This window comes from Tamandua tetradactyla, chromosome 19, assembly GCF_023851605.1.
Source record: "Tamandua tetradactyla isolate mTamTet1 chromosome 19, mTamTet1.pri, whole genome shotgun sequence".
Classification (NCBI taxonomy): domain Eukaryota; kingdom Metazoa; phylum Chordata; class Mammalia; order Pilosa; family Myrmecophagidae; genus Tamandua; species Tamandua tetradactyla.
This window is the reverse complement of record NC_135345.1, coordinates 183,600-204,666: the sequence shown is the minus strand read 5'-3', so window position 1 is coordinate 204,666 and position 21,067 is coordinate 183,600. Positions and strand designations below refer to the sequence as shown.

Sequence of the window (21,067 nt, the reverse complement as noted above, 5' to 3'; positions counted from 1 at the left end):
CGGGTGCGCACCGGGCCCGGAGGAGGTGCGGTTGCTTAGGAGGCGGCCGTGCCGCTGGGGGCTGAGAACTGCTCAAGCCGGACGGAGGGGCGGGGCAGCCTCCAAAGTAGGAGCTCGGGCTGCGCGTCCGCAGGCAGCGTGTACGCTCCATCTGTGCTTCCCCATTCGCTGAGGCGTGGTGCGTGCGCCTCAGTCTGCATCCCACCTGGTCCCGAAATGCCAGGGCGGGGGCTGCAGCCGGAGAAGTGGGTGGGGGCAGCGGGCTGCACCGGCGCGGGGGGTGGGGCGTGCAGCGCCCACGGGGCGGCTGCGTGGCTGCCGGAGCCCCCACACCCCCAGCGGCGGAGCGGGAGGAGACCCGGGCCCCAACCCTTCCGGCACGAAATCGCGCCCCTCAGCGCGCGAACACCGCGAATGCGCAGCGGACCGTGGGTCCCGTGTCCCGCCCCCACCCCCACCCCCACCCCGGCTCCTATGCGCGTGCGCACTTGGTAACATTGGCCGCCGTTCTCCCTCCCGCCGCTTGGGGCGCCGCCCTTCCCGCTCGCTGCCTACGGCGCATGCGCAACCGCGTTACGTGCAGAAAGCCCTCGCGGCACCTTCTCGGCCTCCGAATTGTGCTTCCGGTGCGAAGGTCAGGGACAAGATGGTGCCGCCGGTACAGGTGTCTCCGCTCATCAAGGTGAATCAGGCTTCCCTGCTGCGGCCCGGGTTTCGGTTCTGCACGGCTCCCACGTGACCGGCCCCACGGAGCCCCGTCCGCCCCGTGCGGCCCCGCCCGCGCCCCCCCGCGCGCTGACACCCCGCCTTCCCTGGCCCCGCGACCCCTCTGACCGCTCTTTCCCCGCAGCTCGGCCGCTACTCCGCCCTGTTCCTTGGCGTGGCCTATGGAGCCAAGCGCCACAGTGAGTGACCGCAGGGGCGGGTGGGGGCTGCTGGGGGTCGGGCCGCGCATGGGGCGTTTCGAAGCGGAGGGTGCTCAGCTTTCTCTGCCAGGGCAGCCAGCGTCGTTCTAAGCCCCGACGAAGAAAGTCGGCAGAGGGTAAGGCTTGGGGCAGGGCGTGGGGCGCGGGCCACATGCTCCGCCCGAGATCTGCAGCAAGGGGTCCGAGGGGTGCCACAGATGTAGAAACCCCGGCGAGTGTCACTCCTGAGGCGGTCACAGCAGGTAAGTAGGGTTGGCTTGGGGTTAGCGGAGGCTGCCAGGACCCAAAGTGCAGAGTTCGATTCCTGGAAAGTAACTGGTTCTTGTTGAAAACTGTGGTGCTGTGTAGGTGTTGGAAGAGGGCTGAGGAATTGTGTGAGGGGCAGCAGGGATGGGCTGCATAGCTGTTCCCTGGTCGGGCTCAGTTGAGGCATGACGGGCAGGCCTAGTCCTGCAGGGATGCACTCCCTGAGTGTGGTGTCCACAAGTACAGATGATGCGTGGGCAGGCTGGATTTTACCCTTTAGGCAGCATTTTCAATGAAGAAGTGGATTGAAAGTCCACTACCCCCTACAGGTTATTTAAAGCCTCGGGCAGAAGAAGAAAGGAGGATTGCAGCTGAAGAGAAAAAGAAGCAGGATGAATTGAAACGGATTGCGAGAGAATTGGCAGAAGGTAGGTACAGATTTTGCCCTGTCTGGAGTTTCAAATAAAAAGCAGTGAGGGGCTGCTTCAGGTGAGCCCACCTGCTGGACAAGACGGGCTGCCTATCTATTCCTCCAGCACTAATCTGGGTGTGGAGAAAGTGCCCAGCTGTCCTCACTGGGAGGGGCAGGGAGCAGTCATTGGGAGTATTGGGGTGGGGGTGGGGGCAGGGGCATGGTGACAGTTTGGCTTTGGTAAGGCTGTTGGGGGTGAATGGAGATAGGTGTGAAATGGCCCTGCCACCTGAGAGGAGGTTAGGGGCAAACACCGTTCCCCACTGACTTTGCAGTAGCAGATTCAAATTAGAATGTCCAAGAATAAAGAAAACCAGATGCCAGTTTAAGTAGAGAATAGTTTGGCTGTACTGAAACTAGATATTAGATCATGTAAAACCTGAAATCTGAAGTGGTTGTCTTGGGTGTTTGTGAGTATAATAATGGGTATACGTATTTTTTTTTTTTTAATGTTTCAGCCCAAGATGACAGCATATTAAAATGAGAGATTCACGTGAACCTAAGTTTCTCCTGGAGCAGTAATGGGTGAATAAAGATTTCTGTGATGTGCAGTGCTGACTCTCATTAACCGTCACTGGTTTTTTCTGGTTTCTGGATTCCAGGGTGTCAGTTCTACTCTGTCCTTGCCAGGAGGGTGGGTGGGAGTGTGGGTAGGGATCTGCAAGGAACTGGTCAGCATGATTGGTGAGGCCGAAAATGCAGCTCAGAGCATGGCAGGAAGCAGAGGTTTTCTGCCCCCTTGTCCTAGGCATCCAGGTGGGGAGACCCACAGGCTGCCCATTGTAACCAACATGGCAGGTCTGGGGTGTTCTGGTTGCCATTTCATCTTCTCTACTCTGAGTCTGGTCAGCTTCTGTCGGCCAGCCCTGAACCCTTGATGTGCAAGAGGCCACATGTGCCCAGGACAGCAGTGTCTGGGCCCCGGGGGAGGGGCGTTGGAGGGTGGCGGAGGGGCTGGCCTTACCAGTGGAAGGCATGCTCCTAAACCCAGAAGGTGAGTAACTCTGGTGTGAGACCAAAGCCCAGTTAGGATGTGGCCTCCCCGAGTCAGGGCTCTGTCCTGCACAGCTGTCACATAAGCAGGTTCCTGGAGGTTGGGCCTGCTGTGCCTGAGCAAATGTCCCTCCCCAGCAGCATGGCAGGCTTTGGGGTAGGGGGCCATCGCCACTGGCCAAAGTTTCTGTCCTGTGCTGTGCCTTCCCAGCCACACACCTGGAGCTCATTCTCTAGGCTGTGAGTTATTTTCATCTGCGAGATACAATTGTCTTGCAGATGTGCAGAGAGAATGAGAAACAGCACACAGACATGCTCAAGCCCTGTTTGGTGAGGAAAAGTGTGAGTGAGATGGTATCACAGCTGTCACGTTGCTGCAGTAGCCTCCAGCTGGCCTAGCGCCTCCCTTGTCCTACCTCAGTTTCCCCTCTGCTGGTGCCCTCCAGGTACCCCACCTGTGCTTGAAGCACGAGGTGTCCCAGCAGCTCGCAAGGCCACCCCTTCTCGGTGCTTGAATGCTCCAGACCGGCTTGATCCACTCCAGCTATCCTGGACCTGACTGGCTCCCAGGGGGTTGCTGGTTCCTGCCCTGGGCACTGCCCTTGCTGTCCCCTGAGGCATGTCACCTGGGCTGCACTCACCTCCCTCACCTGCACATCTGCTTGGATGCCGTCTTGACGTCCTGGTGCCCTTTCTCCCTATGGTGTGCAGCACGGTCTCCCCTCCCGGTGCCTCATGCCCTTCATTTCCCACCTCCCTCTGGGGCCTGGTGGACAGGCGTTTGGCTCAACTGCTGTGCCCACCTCATGCACTGGTGAACACCCAGAGTCCCCCAGGCTGGCAGAGCTGGTGCCTGGGTCCTTCCTGTGTGCCCTGTGGGGGGGTGGCTGGGCAGGGCATGTCCATGCTGCAGGGAGCTCCAGGAGAGGGCTTGGAGGACCCACCCCTGCCCCCTTAGCAGCCTGTGAGTTGCCTCAAGGTGACACTGCCCAGAGAGGTGCCCAGTGAGATGGTGTCCTCCAGTGTGGGGGCAGATGTGGGGCCTGTCACAGCTTAAAAAGCCTCCTGTTCCTACCAGTGAGAGTTCAGCAATGCCCTTGCTTTGGCTTCCTGACTCATGGTCCTGTCCAGATTTAAAAGTATCAAGGTACAACCATGGATTAAAGAGGAAATCACAAGGGATGTTAGGAAGTATCTTGAAGCAAGTGAAAATGAAAACAATATGCCAAAACTCATGAGATGCAGCAAAATGCTTATGTTAAAAATATATATATAAAATCAGAGATCTAATCTCAGGACTTTGAAAAAGAATAATAAACTAAACCCATAATGAACAGAAGGAAGGAAAAAACAAAGATTAGAGCAAGATAAATGAATAGAGAACAAATAAAACAATAGAATCAACAAAACCAAAATCTGGTTCTTTGAAAAGATCCATAAATTGACAAACCTTTAGCTAGACTGACAAAAAAATAAAGAGGATACAAATGACAATCAGAAATGAAAAAGGGGACGTTACTAATACTGCTGAACTAAAAAAGGACAATAAAATGATACTGTTTAAAAAAAATTTTTTGTTGTTGGAAGCGCATGGTTGCTGTGGTAATGAAAAGTCCAATAAAAAACAAAAACTTGGTGTAGGCTACAAGGGGTCAGCAGTGGGGCTGCCTGAACTGACAGTTGAGGTTTCAGAGCCACTTTTCACAGTGAGTTTCTTATAATTTCCTGCATGGTCATTCGAATTAGAGTGATGAGTCAAACACGTACCTTCCATTAGACTCATAATTTCCACATAAAAGATGTTTTCTTTTTGCTTTATTCTAAATTTCTGGGCATGTTATTCTGTAAAGCAGAAGAGACTCCACTGTCCGTCTGTCCACCCACTACCTGTGTGCATGTGTGATCCTGGACATTCCCCATGAGCCTTGTCGGGCCCTCCAGGTGGTTACAGACACAGGTTGCGTGTAATTCAGGCTATCGTGTTTAAAGTATTTGTGGTTGGCTTTAGTTTATAAAAAACAAAAGTTTTAGGAAAAATTTAAAAGAATCAAAATAATTTTCAGTCATTTTTCTTGGCTTCTAACCTCATGTTCCAGCTGGTCAGAGGCAGAGCCTGGGTCCCGGCGGGCCTGGGGGGTGGGGCTGGGGGTGGGCAGGGAGGCCCCGCAGGGTGGGCTCACAGGATGCAGCAGGTCGAAGCCTTGGGCGCTGGGCCTCCGTTGCAAATCTCCATGCCCTCTGCAGAGAAACAGAGCAGTGAGGGGCTCTGGGCTGTGTGCAGGCAGGTGTGCCCTTTGCTGGGCCCTGCCAGGAGTGAGGGCAGCTGGGGCCAGAGCTGGCCTAAGCAGATTAGCCGGGGCTGAGCCTTCCTCGTCCTCACACCCCTGTGACTTGGGCCCTGAGTGCCGCAGCCTCCTGCACCCGAGGCCGCTGCTTCCCACCCGCATCCCACCCAGCTTCACAGGGGAGGGGCTCCCCGGGGCTCTTGGTTTTGGTAGAGGAGGCGCCGCTGGCTGGGTCATCCCGTGGTTGAGGATGCAATGTGGCAACGCTCTGGACCCACGAGAAGAAAAAGCTGTGTGCGCTCGGCAACTGTTCGTGTTAGGCTGCCGTTTGCCTACTGCGGCTGCTGGGGAGTACAGGTGGGTTTTCTGGGGGGGATCAGTTGCCTGGTGGGGACAAAAGAACTACCAGGAGCCTGGGCTTTGTCTCCTCATGACAAGGAAAATGACACGCAGGTGGTTACTCCTTAGGGAACAGGAAAGCTCCCTGATTCGGAAGCAGGGGAGCCCTTCCCGTCCAGGTGTGCTCCCTGCACTAGGCGGCAGAGCTCGGCCTCCCTGGCCAGCGCCTCCGCCCCTGCCCCGCACCAGCCGTGGCTCCGAGCTGCTCGGCCTTTGCTTCCAGTTTGGATTTATTTTCATTTTCTTTTCTGCCGCTACGTTAGCGCCCTTCAACCTGAGAGCCCACTGGCCATCTTGGCAGCAGGGCCTCAGTCCCCGCACCTTTTTTGGCTGCCAGCTTCTCCTCCTCCTTTTTCTGCTCATCCGAGGCCTTCACTTTTGCCTCGTGCTCGTCAGCCAGGGCTTTCCACTCCCTCCTGTTGCCCTGCAGCCGGTCAAACATGGGCAAGATCTCCTCGTGGAAGCGGGAAAACTCCTGCAAGGGGAGGGGAGAGGTCGGGCCCACCCCGCCTGCGGGGCTCTGGAAGGCTGCGACCTCCCGTGGACCGGCCCTACCTGGGCGCGAGGTGCTGGGGCAGGTCCCTTTCCCACGCCTTGGCCCCCACCCATCCGCAGAGTCTCCCTCCCACAGCCATATCTGAGTTGATGACACAGAGGAGGCGTGGGTGTGAGCTACTGTGCTTCACACAGCCTTCGGGGCGAGGAACCTGGGGCCAGGAGGAAGGAGGGGTGGGAGCTGGTGCAGGACTGAGGGTGCCGCACAGAGGGGTGGAGAGTGCGGAGGGCGAGTGGGAATGCCCGGTAGCTCCTCTGACCACACACGTACACGCTGGCAAGATAGACAGACATGCAGTCGCCGCAGGCCAGTCCTGAGCAACTGGAACTCGTCCAAGTGCCCGGGGACATGGCCCTGGTGTTAGGGGTGGGGTCCAGGTGCTCAGAGCATGGCCCAGGTGCCCAGAACATCACCCAGGTGCTTAGGGTATTGTCCAGGTACCCAAAACACGGTCCGGGTGCCCAGAATATCATCCAGGTGTCCAGAACACTGTCCAGGTGCCTAGAACATCATTGAGGTTCCCAGGATATTGTCCAGGTGCCCAGGGCACAGTCTAAGTGCCCAATGCATGTCCAGGTGCCCAGGGCATGGTCCAGGGCACAGGGCTGAGAGCTGTGGGTGTCTCCCAGTGCCACCTGCCTTGGAGGAGACACCTGCCCAGCCTGGTATGACAGAGCAGGCACTTGTCTACTTGCTAAACAGCACGTTGGGAAGACGGGGAGAGTCCACTGCCCCCACCGTGTGCTCAGTCTCTCCTCTGGGGTGTGGAGTCGGAGAGGCCGTGGGAGGGGTTGGCTGTGGCGGGCTGTCTCCTGCGAGGACTAACAGGTGGGGAGGCAGACAACGGAAGCACAGGTGGCCGCGGACCATGGTAGGACTAGTGCAGGTCCAGGTGTGTGCCTGGGGCAGTCAGGGAGGGCTCCACTTGGAGCTTAATAAAGTCCCTCCTGGAGCTCAGGCTCTGACAGAGCTGACAGGTGTGCCTGGGGCGGTGGGCTCTGGAGCGGGGGTGGGGGGTCGAGTCGGGGGCATGGGCTCTAGAGCAGGGGTCTGAGCGCTGGAGCCGGGGGAGGGGGCTAGAGGGTGGGGAGTGCAGTGGGCTCTGGAGCAGGGGAGTGGGCTCTGGAGGGGGGGAGGACTCTGGAGCAGGGAGTGGGGTGGGGGTGGGGGACTCTGGAGCAGGGCAATGGGCTCTGGAGGCGGGGAGGGCTCTGGAGTGGACCCCCTGCCCCTGTCCTTGCTGAGTGGCCAGCCTTAGTGAGCTCCATCCTGCACCAGCACCTGCCCCGTGTGCCCTGTGCAGACCAGATGGTTTTGCGCTAGGACTCAGCACATGCCCAGCCCATGGCAAATATGCAGAAAAACTGGGCCACTTTAATCTCCTGTTGTTGCTCATTAGTTACTTCACAAATGCTGCTACCCTGCACCAGCCCCAGAGGTGTGGTGAGCAGACAGTCCTCATCCTCAAGAGATGTGCAGACAGTGAACAAACTCATGAGTGAATTGCAGTCAGTGTCCCCGAAACAGAGTGTGCAGGCTGCTGGGAGTGGGGGCACTGGAAAGGGGCATCGGAGGTCATGCCTCGGGTGGGCAGGAGTTGGGCTGGTGGAGCGAGGCAGGGGGAAGGCCAGAGTGGGGGTGCACTCGGGGCTTCTGAGGAGCTGGAGGGAGGGGGTGCTGGCAGGAGGTGGGAGGGGTTTCCGAGTTTGTCTTCAGTGCATGTGCCGGCCCTCGGGAGGGTGGGGGCCACAGTGAGTCTCTGGGCCAGGTGGGGGTCCTGGGGGAGTGTGGTCACCCTCGCTGCCTCTGCCTCCTTGGCTCTCGCAGCTGGCCCTCGGTCCTGGTGGAGCCCGCACATGCCTCCATCTGGGTTTCCCACCTACCCCATGTCTCGGGGGTGGGTCCGCCCCCCTCAGCACGGAGCACCCTGTCTGCTCACCTTGTACACGAACGTGCACACGAAGTCGATGAAGCCAACCTGCAGCTTGGGGAGCTCGGCCGCCTTCTCCCTGTCCATCATGGGCTGGCGGGAGAAGCGAGTCTCAGCCAGTGGCCAAGGGACCAGAACGCCCACCTTGCTGGGGTCTGCCCCAGGGCCGGCCACTGCCAGCTGCTCCGAAGAGTGTGTTCTCCGAGACACAAACGGGCACATCGTGCCTCTCCCTTTCAGGCGTGTCTCGGGCCTGAGGGACCTGGAGGGCCACCTCATTAAGACACGTGGGCAGCCAAGGCCTGGCTCGGCCTCCGCACTGCCCTGCAGCCTTGCCATGTCTGTGGCGCTCACTGTCGCCCAGAGGAGGGAGCACGCGGAACTGCGGGCCTGCTGCAGCCGCCACGGGCAGGAGCCCTGCCCCAGCCCGGGCGCTGTCCACGGTGCTGGCCCAGGCCATGGGCAAACAGCGCCCTTGCCCAAGCACCTACCTGGGCCCACACCCTCCGGGGCAAACCCCAGAGGCACCCCTTGGAGCTGCTCACAGACTTTGGACCCGCTGAGCTGCCCTCCAAGCGTTCCTTCTTGTAGCCACCAGCAGTTCCCCGAGCTTTGCCAGGCAAGGGGAGCCATGCAGGTCTTAAAACCAAGCCAGAGAGGTCCAAGACATACTGCCTCCACTAATTGGCCAAGGGCCCTTTCCTGCCAAAATCCATCTCGGGCCCACACCCCGACAGCTCGTCACCAGTGACTGAAGCCCACCCATGAGGGCCTCTTTTCCATCCTTTCCCTGCACCGGAGCCCTCCTTGACCACCTGTGTTACCCACAGTGCTGGCAGCACGCTCCTGACCCCAGAGGCCAACCTGAAAACTTGCCCCTCCCTGCAGACTCCTGCACTCTTGCCGCCTGCTCACTCTGGGGCCGGCTTGGATTCTGTCCCCCTGGCATGCAGCTTGGGTCCTGCTTGCCTTGGGCAAAGCCAGCCAGCCTGGCTTCCAGTCTTCCAGACTGAGCTCACGACTCGGCTGCGGTTTATGGGCTGCTGTCCGTCTTGCTCTGGCTCCACAGGGGCTGCACTGTGCTGAGCTAACTGCCTGGTGCTGCCAGTTTCAATATTCTGCCTCTTCAGATTGCCACACCTATACCCGAGCCCCGTAGTTCCCAGATCATGAGCTACCTAATCCACAAAGTCAGATTAGGAACCAGGACCACAGAGCGCCCAGTGGCTCCTTCTCTGCTGCCGAGCCCAGGCCAGGGCCTCCCAACGACCAAACAATGCCTAGTCCCTTTCAGGGGCAGAGCGTCCTGGAAGCGAGACTCACGATGGGCTGCTGGTCCAGCACTGTCCGTTCCAAGTCGCCCTGCTCCCAGAACTCAGCCGCCACGAGAAGAGCCACCTGGAGGGCACAGAGATGGCTGTGCAGCTCATCCGCAACTGGCCACCTCCCCGTGTGGCTCCAGGCCCTGCCTTCTTCTCCTGTACCCCAGACCCTCTGGGCCCCCCACTCTCCAGGGCCAAACTGGACACATCCCCCTGTTGTCCCCTGGACTGGCCCATAGAAAGCAGTAGTCTTCATGCTACTTGCAAATGCTGTTTTCCAGTTGGAACTGGAACCTCCCCATGTCAGCCCCTCCCCACGAATGCAGTCTGAACCCCACGAGGCCCTGGGAAGACGTGGGTCTAAGCACGGGCCCCACGTGAGTCCTGACCTTGCTCTGGATTTCCCAGGGCTTGGTGATGGCAGAAAGGTCACATGCTGTCATCATCATGGCCCTATGGGCAGATGGGGCTTGTTATGCCTCTGCAAAGCCAGGAGGGTGTTGGGGGGTGTCTCAAGTCCAAACTCCAATGTCCTTTAGTAATGGACAGTGTTACTGCCTGCAGCTGCCCACCACCAACCTCCAGCAGCTTCTCTCCATCATCTCATCGTCCAGCTCTTTCACCCACCTTGTTTCCACTGCCCATGCTACTCTCTGCCTTCCCCTCTGTGGTGGTTTGGAGCTCTGCACCCCAGAAAAACATGTTCCTAAACCCAGTCCATCCTGTCGTGTGAACCCCCTGTAAGCAGCAGCTTCTGACGAGGTTACCTCAGCTGAGTGTGGCCCACCTCAGTCACGCTCGCCCTGAGTCCTGTGCGGGGAGTACTTTACAGGTGGAATGAGGTCCAGAGGGAGAGGGAGCAGCCAGAGGCTGAAAGTCAGTGGGAACCCGAAGAGAAGGGAGAGGCCAGGAGAGGCCACAGGGGGACAGAAAAGCCAGAGACCAAGGCCTGTGGCAGGGCGTAGGATGCGGCTGGCTGGGACGAAGGTATTGCCTGGCGTCACCTTGATTTGGACTCTTCCCAACCTTAAATGGTGTCCCAGGGAGTCCCTGCTATGGAAGTCAGTCCACCACATGGCATCTGCCCTGGCAACTGGGAAACCCAAACACGCCCCTCTGCCCCTTGCAGCACTGAGCCTCCCCGGCTGCGCCACCTCATCCTTCTGACGGGCTAGTCAAGAGGTTAATGGAACCCTTCTAACTGCAGAAGGCAGGACAGCTGTGAGTCTCCATTTTGCAGATAAAGAAATGGAGGCTCAGGAGTGTGCGGCAAAGTCTCTCTTCAGTCACAAGTGAAGGGAAGGGCCCAACAGACGCCAGGCCCTGCGCTGCGTCCTCCCAAAGGAAGGGCCCACTACGAAGGGAGCATTTGTTTGGAGGCACCCAGGGAAGGCCTATCTGTGTCCGGGAGCACTGGGGAGCCCAGGGGCTGTGTGTGTCAAAGGCCCAGGGAGGATGTGCAGGGTCTGCACAGGCGGCGTGGGTACAGGATTTGCACAGGCAGTGTGGGTGCAGGGCATGGCCAGGCGCTCACATGACGATCTCCTTCCGGGTGGTGTCCAGCGACAGGTGCTCCACCCAGCTCTGCTGGTCTGCGTAGCTCTTGGACTCGTCCACAATCTTCTGGAACATCGTCCTCTTCCTGAACCCGAAGAGATGCACGCCCGGAGGGTGGCGGCAGCTTGGGCTGTCCGGGCCTCCGCCCCGCCCCCGTGCCCGCACCCACCCCGCGCAGGCACCGGGACCCACTTGAAGTAGAGCGCCAGGTCGGTGGCGATGATGGCCACGTCCATGAGGTGGAGCACGTGCTCGTGCTGGCGCCGGCTCAGGCTCTGGTAGATGTTGAGGGCCTGCAGGTCGAGGCTGCTTGTGTCCAGGTTGCGGGAGCCCCACGTGCGCACAGGCCCCTGACGCCCCAGCTGGGCTGGGCTCCACGGCAGCTGAGCCAGGAGCCCCCTTCCCCTCCCGCCCCCCAAGCTTCAGCTCAGGGTGTTCTGAACCAGGGCCCGCCCTCCCTGCACCTGTGTGCTGCCCCCGGCCCTTTGCTTCTCCATCTGCCAGGCCTGCCCAGCCCCTCTGCTGGCCTCCATGCCAGCCTCGCCGCGATGCCCAGGCCATGGCCAGGGCCTCCAGCAGAGAGCGGCTGCGCCAGGCGAGGCGTCCGGGCCCTGCGGGCTCCCTGTCACCGCCCCCTGCAGCCGCCCCGCTGACCGGCACCTCCTCGCCAGCGCCCGCCCCTTTCGCCGCAGCCGCCTGCCTCTTCTGACCTGTTTCCACCCGACCAGTTTCCAAGCGCATGCCCATCGTGTGCCCCCCTTGGACAAGGCCCGTGGTCGGTCCCACAGACACCCCCAGAGGGCCACGTGGGCCCCCACCCTGCGTCTCCGCCCCTGCGGCCAGCGCTGAGCTGCCCTTCGGCCAGCGGCACCGACCTCCTGAGAGAGCAGGAGCTTCCCGAACTCCAGGTGGTGCCGCTCCAGGATGGACGAGCCGTGGAGCTTGGCCAGGGGGTTCTGGGACCTGAGACACGGATCGTATTACAGCCCCACCCGGCTGCGGGGGCCCCTCCAGCTGCGCCCCCGGCCCCACCCCCAGGCCCGCGAGGAGGGCGCCGGGTGGGTCCCGCGCGTGGTGAATGTCAGCCCTGAGAGCAGGGCAGCGGGCGCCTACTTCATCTGGTACAGGTTGTTAGTGCCGCGGTGGTCGATGTCGTGGCACAGCCCGGCCGTTACCATGGCGAAGGCCTCCAGGTCCGTGTAGTAGCGTTTCAGCTTACCGGTCTGCGGGGACAGGCCGTCCTCACCCCAGCCCTGTGCCCTCTCAGCCGCCAGGCCCACCCGGCCCAGTCGGTGTGCGCGCGTGCACCTGTGTGTGTGTGTGTGTGTGTGTGTGTGTGTGTGTGTGTGCACAGCCGCGCCCCACCTCCAGCTCACGAGGGTTTTCCCAGCCCAGGTCAGTCGGGGGTGCCCGCGTGGGAATGCGCGCCATGGGGGCCACTCACCATGAGCAGCGTGAACATGGTCTGGGCCACGTTGAAGCCGTGGCGCCAGTTGTGGTAGGTGATCCTGCGGTACCCTTTGCTCACCGAATAAAGGAACCGCACCAGCACCTGTGGCCGGGAGAGAAGCCCAAGGCTCCTGCCTCCCCCGCCGCAGGCACCCCCAGAAGGAACACTGCCCTTGTCACCCACACGACCCGCCGTCTGAGCTGCCCGGCGGGCGTCCTGTGCACCCAGCCCAGCCTCCCGGGGGCGGCGCTAGTGGCAGCTGCCGTGGATGGAGGAAGACGCCACAGGAAAGCCTGACTGGGCTGAGAACTTTCCCTTGCTGGTTAGGGTTCCGGAGCCTCCAGCCTACGGCCCAGCTCTAGGTTGGGAAGGGGACTCGGGGCCTCCGGGATATTTTAAGGAAGAACGGTCAGTTTTAGATGCCATTTCATGGGGCCAGGGTTGTGGGCCAGCTGGTGCCAGGTGCTGGGGAAGCGAGGTGGCGGCTATGGTCTGGAGGCCTGGGTCTGGACAGCCCTGACCTCTGGGCAAAGGCATGTGGGTCAAGGAGAGCCTCTAAGACTTCCATTATGATTTTTGGGGCCTAATACCTATTTGGAATTTTTTTATTTTGTTAATTTTGATAATTTTCTCTTGAACTTCCCCTGGTATTTAATAAAATTTATTTTGAAACTGCCAGCCTGCTGTACCTTTTCTCAGGGGAGCATGAGAAAAGATGATATCCTCACTTGGGCCCTGGAAAAGCAGACTCCCTGTGCCTTGGGGAGTGGAGATGCGGCAGGAGGGGAGACAGAAAGCAACAGGGAGGGAGCAGAGCCATGTGGGGACTTCCGGACTCTGGGTTCAGTGGTTAGTGGCCACGGAGAATCGCCTTCCTGTGGCACTCTCTGAGGGGCTCTGCTATGTTCAAACCCCAGAGGACACTGTGTTTTCTGCTTATGATGGGTCAGTTCTATTTCTCGTCCACCCCAGCACAAACCTCCTATTATTGCCCAGTGATGCATCTAATGATCAAGTTGCCTAGAACTTATATTTATCAAACTTTTCATCCACTCACTCACCCATCCATCCATTTCTCCATCCATGATCTGTTCGTTCATCCATCCACCCACCCATCCATCCATCGTCCGCCCACCCATCCATCCATCGTCCACCCACCCATCTACCTATCCACCATTCATTCACCCATCCACCCACCCACCCATCCACCCACCCACTCATCTACCCATCCACCCATCCATCCACCCACCCACCCATTCACCCACCCACCCATCCATCGTCCACCCACCCATCCATCTACCTATCCACCATTCATTCACCCACCCACCCATCCACCCACTCATCTACCCATCTATCCATCATCCACCCATCCACCCACCCACCCATTCACCCACCCACCCATCTACCTATCCACCATTAATTCACCCATCCATCCACCCACCCATCTACCCACCCATCCATTTATCCACCTACCCACCCACCCATCCACCCACCCACCCATTCACCCACCCACCCATCCATCCATCGTCCACCCACCCATCCATCTACCTATCCACCATTCATTCACCCACCCATCCACCCACCCATCCATCCACCCACCCATTCACCCACCCACCCATCCATCCATCGTCCACCCACCCATCCATCTACCTATCCACCATTCATTCACCCACCCATCCACCCACCCATCCATCCACCCATCCATCCATCCACCCACCCATCTACCCACCCATCCACCCACCCACCCATCCACCCACCCATCCACCCACCCACCCATCCATCCATCGTCCACCCACCCATTTGCCCACCCACCCATCCACCCATCCATCCACCCACCCACCCATCCACCCACCCACCCATTCACCCACCCACCCATCTACCTATCTAGCCATCGTCCACCCACCCACCCATCTACCCACCCATCTACCCATCCATCCATCGTCTACCCACTCATTTACCCACACATTCACCCACCCATCTACTTATCCGCCCATCCATCCACCCACCTGCCCCTCGGCCCCTGCCTGCCTCTGCACCCCCACGCCCCCTTTTCCACCGGGGCAGTGTGATCACCACAAAACTACAACCTGGGCCCTGTCACCACCTTAGAACCCCTGGCCACAGCTGTCCATGGCAGTGTCTCCTCTCTCTCAGGTGTCCAGGGTCCCATGCTCTGCCCTTTTGTCCTCTCTAGCTGGTTCTGTCCTTCTTGTGCCCTCTGCTCTGTCACTTTGGCCTCGTGCTATGGACCAAAGGTGTAAGCCCTTCCCTCCCCAAGCACTCTGCCCTCTGCCCTCTCCTGCCCTCTGCCCTCTGCCCTCTCCTGTGGGACGCCTCCATCACCCCTTCCGCTGGGACCTGGAGCCCCACAAACCTCCTGCGGGATCTGGAACTTGCGGACGACGCCCAGCTCGTAGTACATCTGGATGCCGCATTTGACCAGCTCCAGCTCTGTGCACTCCAGGTCTGAGAAGTGGAACTCATAGATGTCGAACTTGGAGGGCCCTGGCAGCTCTTCTTTCTGTGGGGGTGTATTGTGGGGTGAGGCAGGCAGGTCCTGGAGCCTCTGCTTGTTTCTCATCTCCTTCCAGAACCCTCAGTTGGGCTCCAGGTCTCATGTGTGTCCATGTGTCCCTGTGTCCGTGTGTCCCTGTGTCCATGTGTCCCTGTGTCCATGTGCCTGTGTCCATGTGTCCCTGTGTCCGTGTGTGCCTGTGTCTTTGTGTCTCTGTGTCCCTGTGTCCGTGTGCCTGTGTCCATTTGTCCCTGTGTCCGTGTGTGCCTGTGTCTTTGTGTCTCTGTGTCCATGTGTCTGTGTGCCTGTGTCCATGTGTCCCTGTGTCCATGTGCCTGTGTCCGTGTGTGCCTGTGTCTTTGTGTCTCTGTGTCCATGTGTCCGTGTCCCTGTGTCCATGTGTCCCTGTGTCCATGTGTGCCTGTGTCTGTGTGTTCCTGTGAACACACAGGTGTTCACCTGCACCCAGGTGACACCTGCACCTCCAGACCCTCTGGCCTCCAACTGGGACTTTTCCACCAGCTGCTGCTCAGCCCAATTCCTCCTCCCCCTTCCCACCCAGTGACCCAGGAACAGGCACTTTTCCATCTGTGCAGACACATAGAGCACGCACAAACACAAAGCCATGTACGTAAAGAACCTCAGACACGGACACACAACAATAAAAGAAACACAGATGGACTCAGAACACATGCGGAGAGATGCCACACAAATGGATCAAAGGTGTGTACAAAGGTACAGGCACGGACACAGGGACACACGGACATAGGCACACATGAACACAGGGAAACATGGACACAGACACACACAGACACAAGCACATGGACACAGGGAAACACAGACATAGACATGGACACAGGGACACACGGACACAGGAACACATGGACACAGACACGGTCACAGACACCTGCATGGACGTAGATGCACACATTGTACACAGACATGGGTGCACAAACACACATGGAGCAAAAATTGACAGAAGGGCATGTGTGCACTCCCAGTGCACACTGTCACACACTTGTATGTGTTTTCATGCACATGTATGTGCTGGCACACTCCATTCTGACTCACTCAGCCTGGACATACAGAAACTTTGGGTCAAAGAGAGGCTCGTGAACTTTCTGAGTGTGCAGACGCGTTTGCTGCTCTGGGAAAGCCCCGCTCACTGAGGCTTGCGGGCACACGGGGTCCTGGCCAGGTTAGACAGATGGACAAGATTACAGTTTCCCGTGGGACTGCGTGTTGCACGCATTCACTGGGTGCTGTGAGCCTCTGTAGCTTCTACAGCCAGGCGAGCAGAGACAGACACTTAGTCACTCACACGCGCACAGGGACCAAAGTACTGGATGGTTTTTGAAACGCAGACGCTCAGACACAGCCGCTCTTGTGTGAACTGTCGGGATGCACACACTCGGAGACACACAATGTGCCAAAACTCCAGACCCGGGTCAGGAAGATTGCATGTGCCAGCAGGCCCAGCCCCACGCGGGAGCACACATGCACACATGGCGGCCGGGGTGGGCACCGCGCAGCACCGCCAGGCTCCCGGGAAGGTGCCCCCTGGGTCCTCACCAACAGCCTCCCCAGCTCATCCTCTGCGCAGTCCACAGGCTCCTTGCCGAGGCGCGCTCTCGTCGGCTGGCGGGAGAATAGCGGGTGTGTGGCGAGGCCGAGGAAGGCTCTGCGGCCCTGCAGCCCGGCAGGGGTCTGCAATCCACGGCCAGCGGGACCACCTCAGCAGCGGCCACTGGGCCGACACATCTTTGCAGGGCTGGGTTTTAGCATCCATCCCTGCTGGGTTTTAGCATCCACCCCTGCACGGCAGCTTCCACTCTGCCCTGTACTGTCACCACGCGAAGGACTTGCACGTGACCCCCATGGACCCCTGCCACCCCCTCTGGGCTCCATCACCCCTGGTGAGTCCCCTCTGTCCCCCACTCTTGTCCCCGGGGCCCTCTATGGAGGCTGCTGCAGCTCTGCTTGGAATCAGCGGTGGCATTCACAGCACCTCGCATGGGGGCTGCTTCTCCGCTGCTTCCGCTGTCTCCTGGAAGGGGCTCCCTTGGCAAAGTCATCTGGAGGGTAGCAGCTCTGACCCCACCAGGGGAGGTGGGCGAAAACACCCGGGACACAACAGGACAACAATCCCTTGGGACGGCCCGGCTGGACCTCTAAGTTCAGAGACAAGCAAGAGCCCAGCGGGTGGTGGCTAAACTCTCCTGTGAGTCCCTGCCTCCCTTCACAAGGTAACAGATCCTCACTCAACCTTCCCAGCAAACACTATTCTTACCCCCATTTCACAGATGTGGAAACTGAGGCACAGACAAAACACTCACATGGGGTTATCCAGTGTTGTGGACCCTGGGAATGATCCCGGCCATCCAGCCCCAACCCTGGGCCCTGCCTCCCCCCAGGCCAGGGTGGGGCCAGGAGAGGCAGGCGCGGTACCAAGATGGCCTGGATCTCATCCTTATCGCACTGCACGTGGTACAGCACCATGTCCTGGGCGATGTCCTTGCGGTTCTCCAGCTTGTTCATTCTGTCGTAGGTGTCAGTGTTCAGCACTGACCAGCCCAGGAACTGCGTCAGGGACTGGGGGACAGAGCAGGGTCACTGCCCAGCACCCTCACAAGAAACCAACTGTGTGCCAGGAGATGTGCTGGCTCAGAACAGGGCTCCCACGGGTGTCCCTCAGATGCAGCCAGTGCTACTCATGGGGGGTCCCCAGCATGCCCCCTAAGATTCCCTGGTTCCCAGGATCAGGCCTCGTGGACTCTCCTTTGTCTTCATCCTTTCTGAAGGACATCTGATGCGGGGGCAGGGGACCTAAAGCGAGCAGTGGGGAGGAACTTTGTCCAGCCTGTGTTCCCTGCCATCACACAGGGGTCCGCTCCAAAGCCACAGGTCTTTACCTCCATGAGGACTTCATCGTGCTCATCAAAAGGCTTCCCATCTTTCCTGTTGTAAAACGTTGCAACCCCTACAATCTCCTCCTTTTTGTTGACGATGGGCATGGAGAGGACATTCTTGATGATCCATCCTGAGTCATCAAGGGGGCCCTCCTGGAGGGCAGGGAGGTGTTCAGAGGCAGCCCCACGCTCAGGGCCTGTCCCTGTCCAGGGCTGCTTCCCAGGGATGTCAGCCCCGTTCACTCTGTCCTCAAACTACAGTGATTGGATTATTGTTTCTGATTCTTTCATTCCCTCCTTCCTGTTGAACTTTACACCCATGCTGGGATGTTCATACAGCTGGGAGCTGCACAGTCACATAGGGCTCGACTTTGAGAAGGGTTTCACACTGGTTGAATGCTTTACTGGTGCAGTTCTAACTGAACAAAGCACCTCACGTTTTCATTTTGCACTAGGTCCTGCAAGTTATATATCCAGTCTCGGTCCCACCTCATGGATGCTGGACCTAGCTACTGAAAATGGATGGTGGTCCAGTTCCTAGAGGAGGTGCTTAGAAGAAGGGAGCATTTCCACATCCCACTCGACACTTTTCCTCCCCAGAAAAGAGCTTGCACTGGTCACATGGTTATGCATCCCACCTAAGGTGAAGTCACATGGAGAAGACTTGAAACCTGTGGGGTCCAGACTAGCCCAGCAAAGCCCAGCAAGATCAGCCTGTATCAGCCAAGCTCAGCTGAGCCAGCAAGATCAGCCAAGCTCAGCCTGGCCCAGCCAAGCCCAGCTGAGCCCAGCCATGATCAGCCAAGTCCAGCTAAGCCCAGGAACATAAGCTAAGATCAGTGGGGATCAGCCAACATCAGTCAATCCCAGCTGAGTCTGAGCCAAGATCAGCCGAGCCCAGCAGAGCCCGGCAAAGATCAGCTGTGCTAACCCAAATCAGCTGAGATCAGCCCGATCAGCCGAGATCAGCCGAGGTCAGCTGAGCCCAAGCAGACTTGCAGACCTGTGAGTACAAAGCATATGCGTGTTGACAGAACAGAGATTTTGAGGTTGTTTCTTAAATAGCATAAACTAATTTGGTCCATTGCTTCTAAACCCAAACATCTTTTCTAAGTAAAATATAATATTCACCAAAGAATACACAGATACCTGAAATTTAAACATTTCATCAGCAGGGGCATTCATAATGTTGCAGATCTGGAAAGGATCAAAAACCAGTTTTACCTGAAGCAGCCACATGGACAACATGATTCTAAAAAGGACTATCTAACCCAGCCCGCTTGGAAGGGGTGAGCTTCTAGCTGAGCAAAGCAGAGCAGCTGAGAGTGCTGACAGGAAGTGCCGGGATGTAAAGGAAGGACTGGGATGCAGGCACCATGGCACCAGGGAAGGGCCTGGTACCGGACTCACAAAACCGCTTTCTGCCACATAGGTTGGAAGGCCGCTGGCCAGGGCCCAGTGGTCAGCTGGGGGTGTGCTAGGGGAGAGAGAAACAGATGGTCAGGTGGACCAGACACTGCGTTGCTAGATGAGAATCCATAGATTTTTGACGCTGTGGTGTGTGTGTTAACTGCTGTCCCCATCTCAGCTCTAGGTTGGAGCAGGAACTATGAATTGTGAGGACAAGTCCAGAAAAAGCTGTTGGGCTGTGGGAAGTTGGTGAGGATTCTAGAAGGATGAGAGGAACCAAAAGACGAGATTTGGGGTGCGGTGCACTGGCTCGTTCCTCCTTCCATTCTCTGCCCATGCTGGGGCCCCTTTCTCTGCAGGGGCCTCTGCCTCATCCTGAGGGCCACAGGCTCCATTCTACCTTCTCGGGCTCAGCACCGGGCACCTCCCCTGTGGGCCGGGCCCTGACCTTGAGGCCTGTAATGGAGATCCTGACAGGCTTATGGGGTCACGGGGTTGCATGGCCATGTGGTGTGAGGTGGGGGATGGCTGAACCCCATCCAACAGTACCTCTAGGCTGGAGTTCTGCACTGACCTCCACCCAGCTGTGCTGCCCTCTAAACTGGACCTCCCCACCTCTCCAAGCCCCATGGGAGAGCCAACGTCCATTCTCCCCTCCTGACAGCCCCGGGCATCTCCACCTGCCTGGGCCAGGCTAGCCAAGCCAATATGAGGCCCCAGGTCAGCTGCAGAGAGGGCAGCCTGTCCCTGGCTTGGAGGCTCACCGAATCCCTCTGGACACCACCCCATAAGTCCAACCCCAGAATCCACCCCAAATGTCCACCCAGATGCCACCCAAGAAACTCGCCCCAGAGGTCCAGGTGGCTACCCAGAGTCCATCCCAACATCTTCCCAGATGGCCACCAAACATCCATCCAGACTTCCTCCTGGGTGACCACCTCAGTGGTCAGCTTGCTTCTTCCCTCCACCTCCCCCATCCCCAACAGAACAGCAGGTCACCTCCCCTTCCCCACCCATCCCATGGCAGCCCTACGACCCGCTGCTGGGAAGTCCCAGAGCTGGACTCCCCAGAGGCTGAGCCTGGGCCAAGGGCGTGGGACACTCCCCCTGATCCCCAGGACTTACGGAATGACTTTGATTTCTTCCTTGCCGTGGAGGATGTAGTCGATGACTTTGTAGAAGAGGATTTCCTGAGAAACGACCCACACCCGTCAGCAGGGGCTCCCGGGCTCTGTCCCCAAGGGGCCCTTCCCCTAGTGGTGTGAAAAGATGTCTGGGTGCCCCCCACCCCCAGACACACACACACACTATTACACACAGCCACTCACAGGCCATCTCCCAATACACTCCTTCGCGTACACACACACAGGTGAAACTCACATGCACATGCACGCTCACAGAGGTATTTACATATACAAATGTATGTGCACATACACCACATGTGCACCAGGCACATGCAGTTTGCACGCACACACATCCCACAGGCCGCCTACCATATGCCACTTATACACACACACACCAACAGACATGCCCGCCATGCACTCCTGTTCCACATACAGGTACATACACACATATGTACACATCATACACGTACATATTTCTGTACACACGTGTGCAGACTGCCACTGGAGCTCATGCACACGATGCACACACTCACATCAATCTGTCTTCCCACCGTCAGTCCCATTCAACCCCACACACCAGCTGGGTGCTACTTCATGCCGCAGCCCACCTAGCCCCACCCTGGAGCACGCACACTTCTGCACACTCACAGCCAGGGCATGCCCACAAGCACTGCCCAACTTCCACTCACATCTGTACCGGAGCCAGCAGGTTCTGCCTCTTTGGGCATGTCCAGATGTGCACACAATCACACACACTGGTGTATATATGCACTCACTTGCACACATTCGCACACAGATGCACACACTCACATGCGCGTGGTCCTACTTGGGGAAGATATTGCAATGATTTGAGGATGAGGGTGGCAGGGGCCCCAGGGACCAGCCTGGCTGCCCTGTTCCAGGAGCAGGGCTGGGCCAGAGTCAGGGGCTATGCAGACAAGCACCCAGGGGCTGCCCACCGGGGTGGACACAG

At 58.5% G+C, this 21,067-nt stretch overlaps 2 protein-coding genes across 3 annotated transcripts in view; one reads left to right on the top strand and one right to left on the bottom strand.

The window, feature by feature from the left end:
- The first annotated feature begins 574 nt into the window (after nt 1-574).
- Nucleotides 575-2,195, top strand: ATP5ME (ATP synthase membrane subunit e). The gene is made up of 4 exons (XM_077137102.1): nt 575-682; nt 851-905; nt 1,502-1,600; nt 2,103-2,195. Exons 1-4 carry the CDS (start codon nt 647-649, stop codon nt 2,126-2,128), a joined length of 216 nt encoding a protein of 71 aa, XP_076993217.1. The 5' UTR covers nt 575-646; the 3' UTR covers nt 2,129-2,195.
- Nucleotides 2,196-4,813: 2,618 nt separating this feature from the next.
- Nucleotides 4,814-21,067, bottom strand: part of PDE6B (phosphodiesterase 6B) — a 60,533-nt gene continuing 44,279 nt past the window's right edge. The window contains exons 6-22 of one of the 2 annotated variants that reach the window (XM_077137099.1): nt 20,096-20,160; nt 18,971-19,037; nt 18,710-18,757; nt 17,564-17,713; nt 17,100-17,243; nt 16,224-16,289; nt 14,511-14,657; nt 12,131-12,238; nt 11,800-11,909; nt 11,562-11,649; nt 10,879-10,979; nt 10,664-10,771; nt 9,519-9,582; nt 9,131-9,205; nt 7,817-7,900; nt 5,629-5,796; nt 4,814-4,864 (exon numbers count right to left, since the gene is read on the bottom strand). In XM_077137099.1, the coding sequence (XP_076993214.1) occupies nt 4,814-4,864; nt 5,629-5,796; nt 7,817-7,900; nt 9,131-9,205; nt 9,519-9,582; nt 10,664-10,771; nt 10,879-10,979; nt 11,562-11,649; nt 11,800-11,909; nt 12,131-12,238; nt 14,511-14,657; nt 16,224-16,289; nt 17,100-17,243; nt 17,564-17,713; nt 18,710-18,757; nt 18,971-19,037; nt 20,096-20,160 (1,644 nt within the window). Of the gene's footprint in view, nt 4,876-5,628; nt 5,797-7,816; nt 7,901-9,130; nt 9,206-9,518; nt 9,583-10,663; nt 10,772-10,878; nt 10,980-11,561; nt 11,650-11,799; nt 11,910-12,130; nt 12,239-14,510; nt 14,658-16,223; nt 16,290-17,099; nt 17,244-17,563; nt 17,714-18,709; nt 18,758-18,970; nt 19,038-20,095; nt 20,161-21,067 lie in introns of both variants that reach the window. The other variant, XM_077137101.1, reaches the window with a different exon arrangement.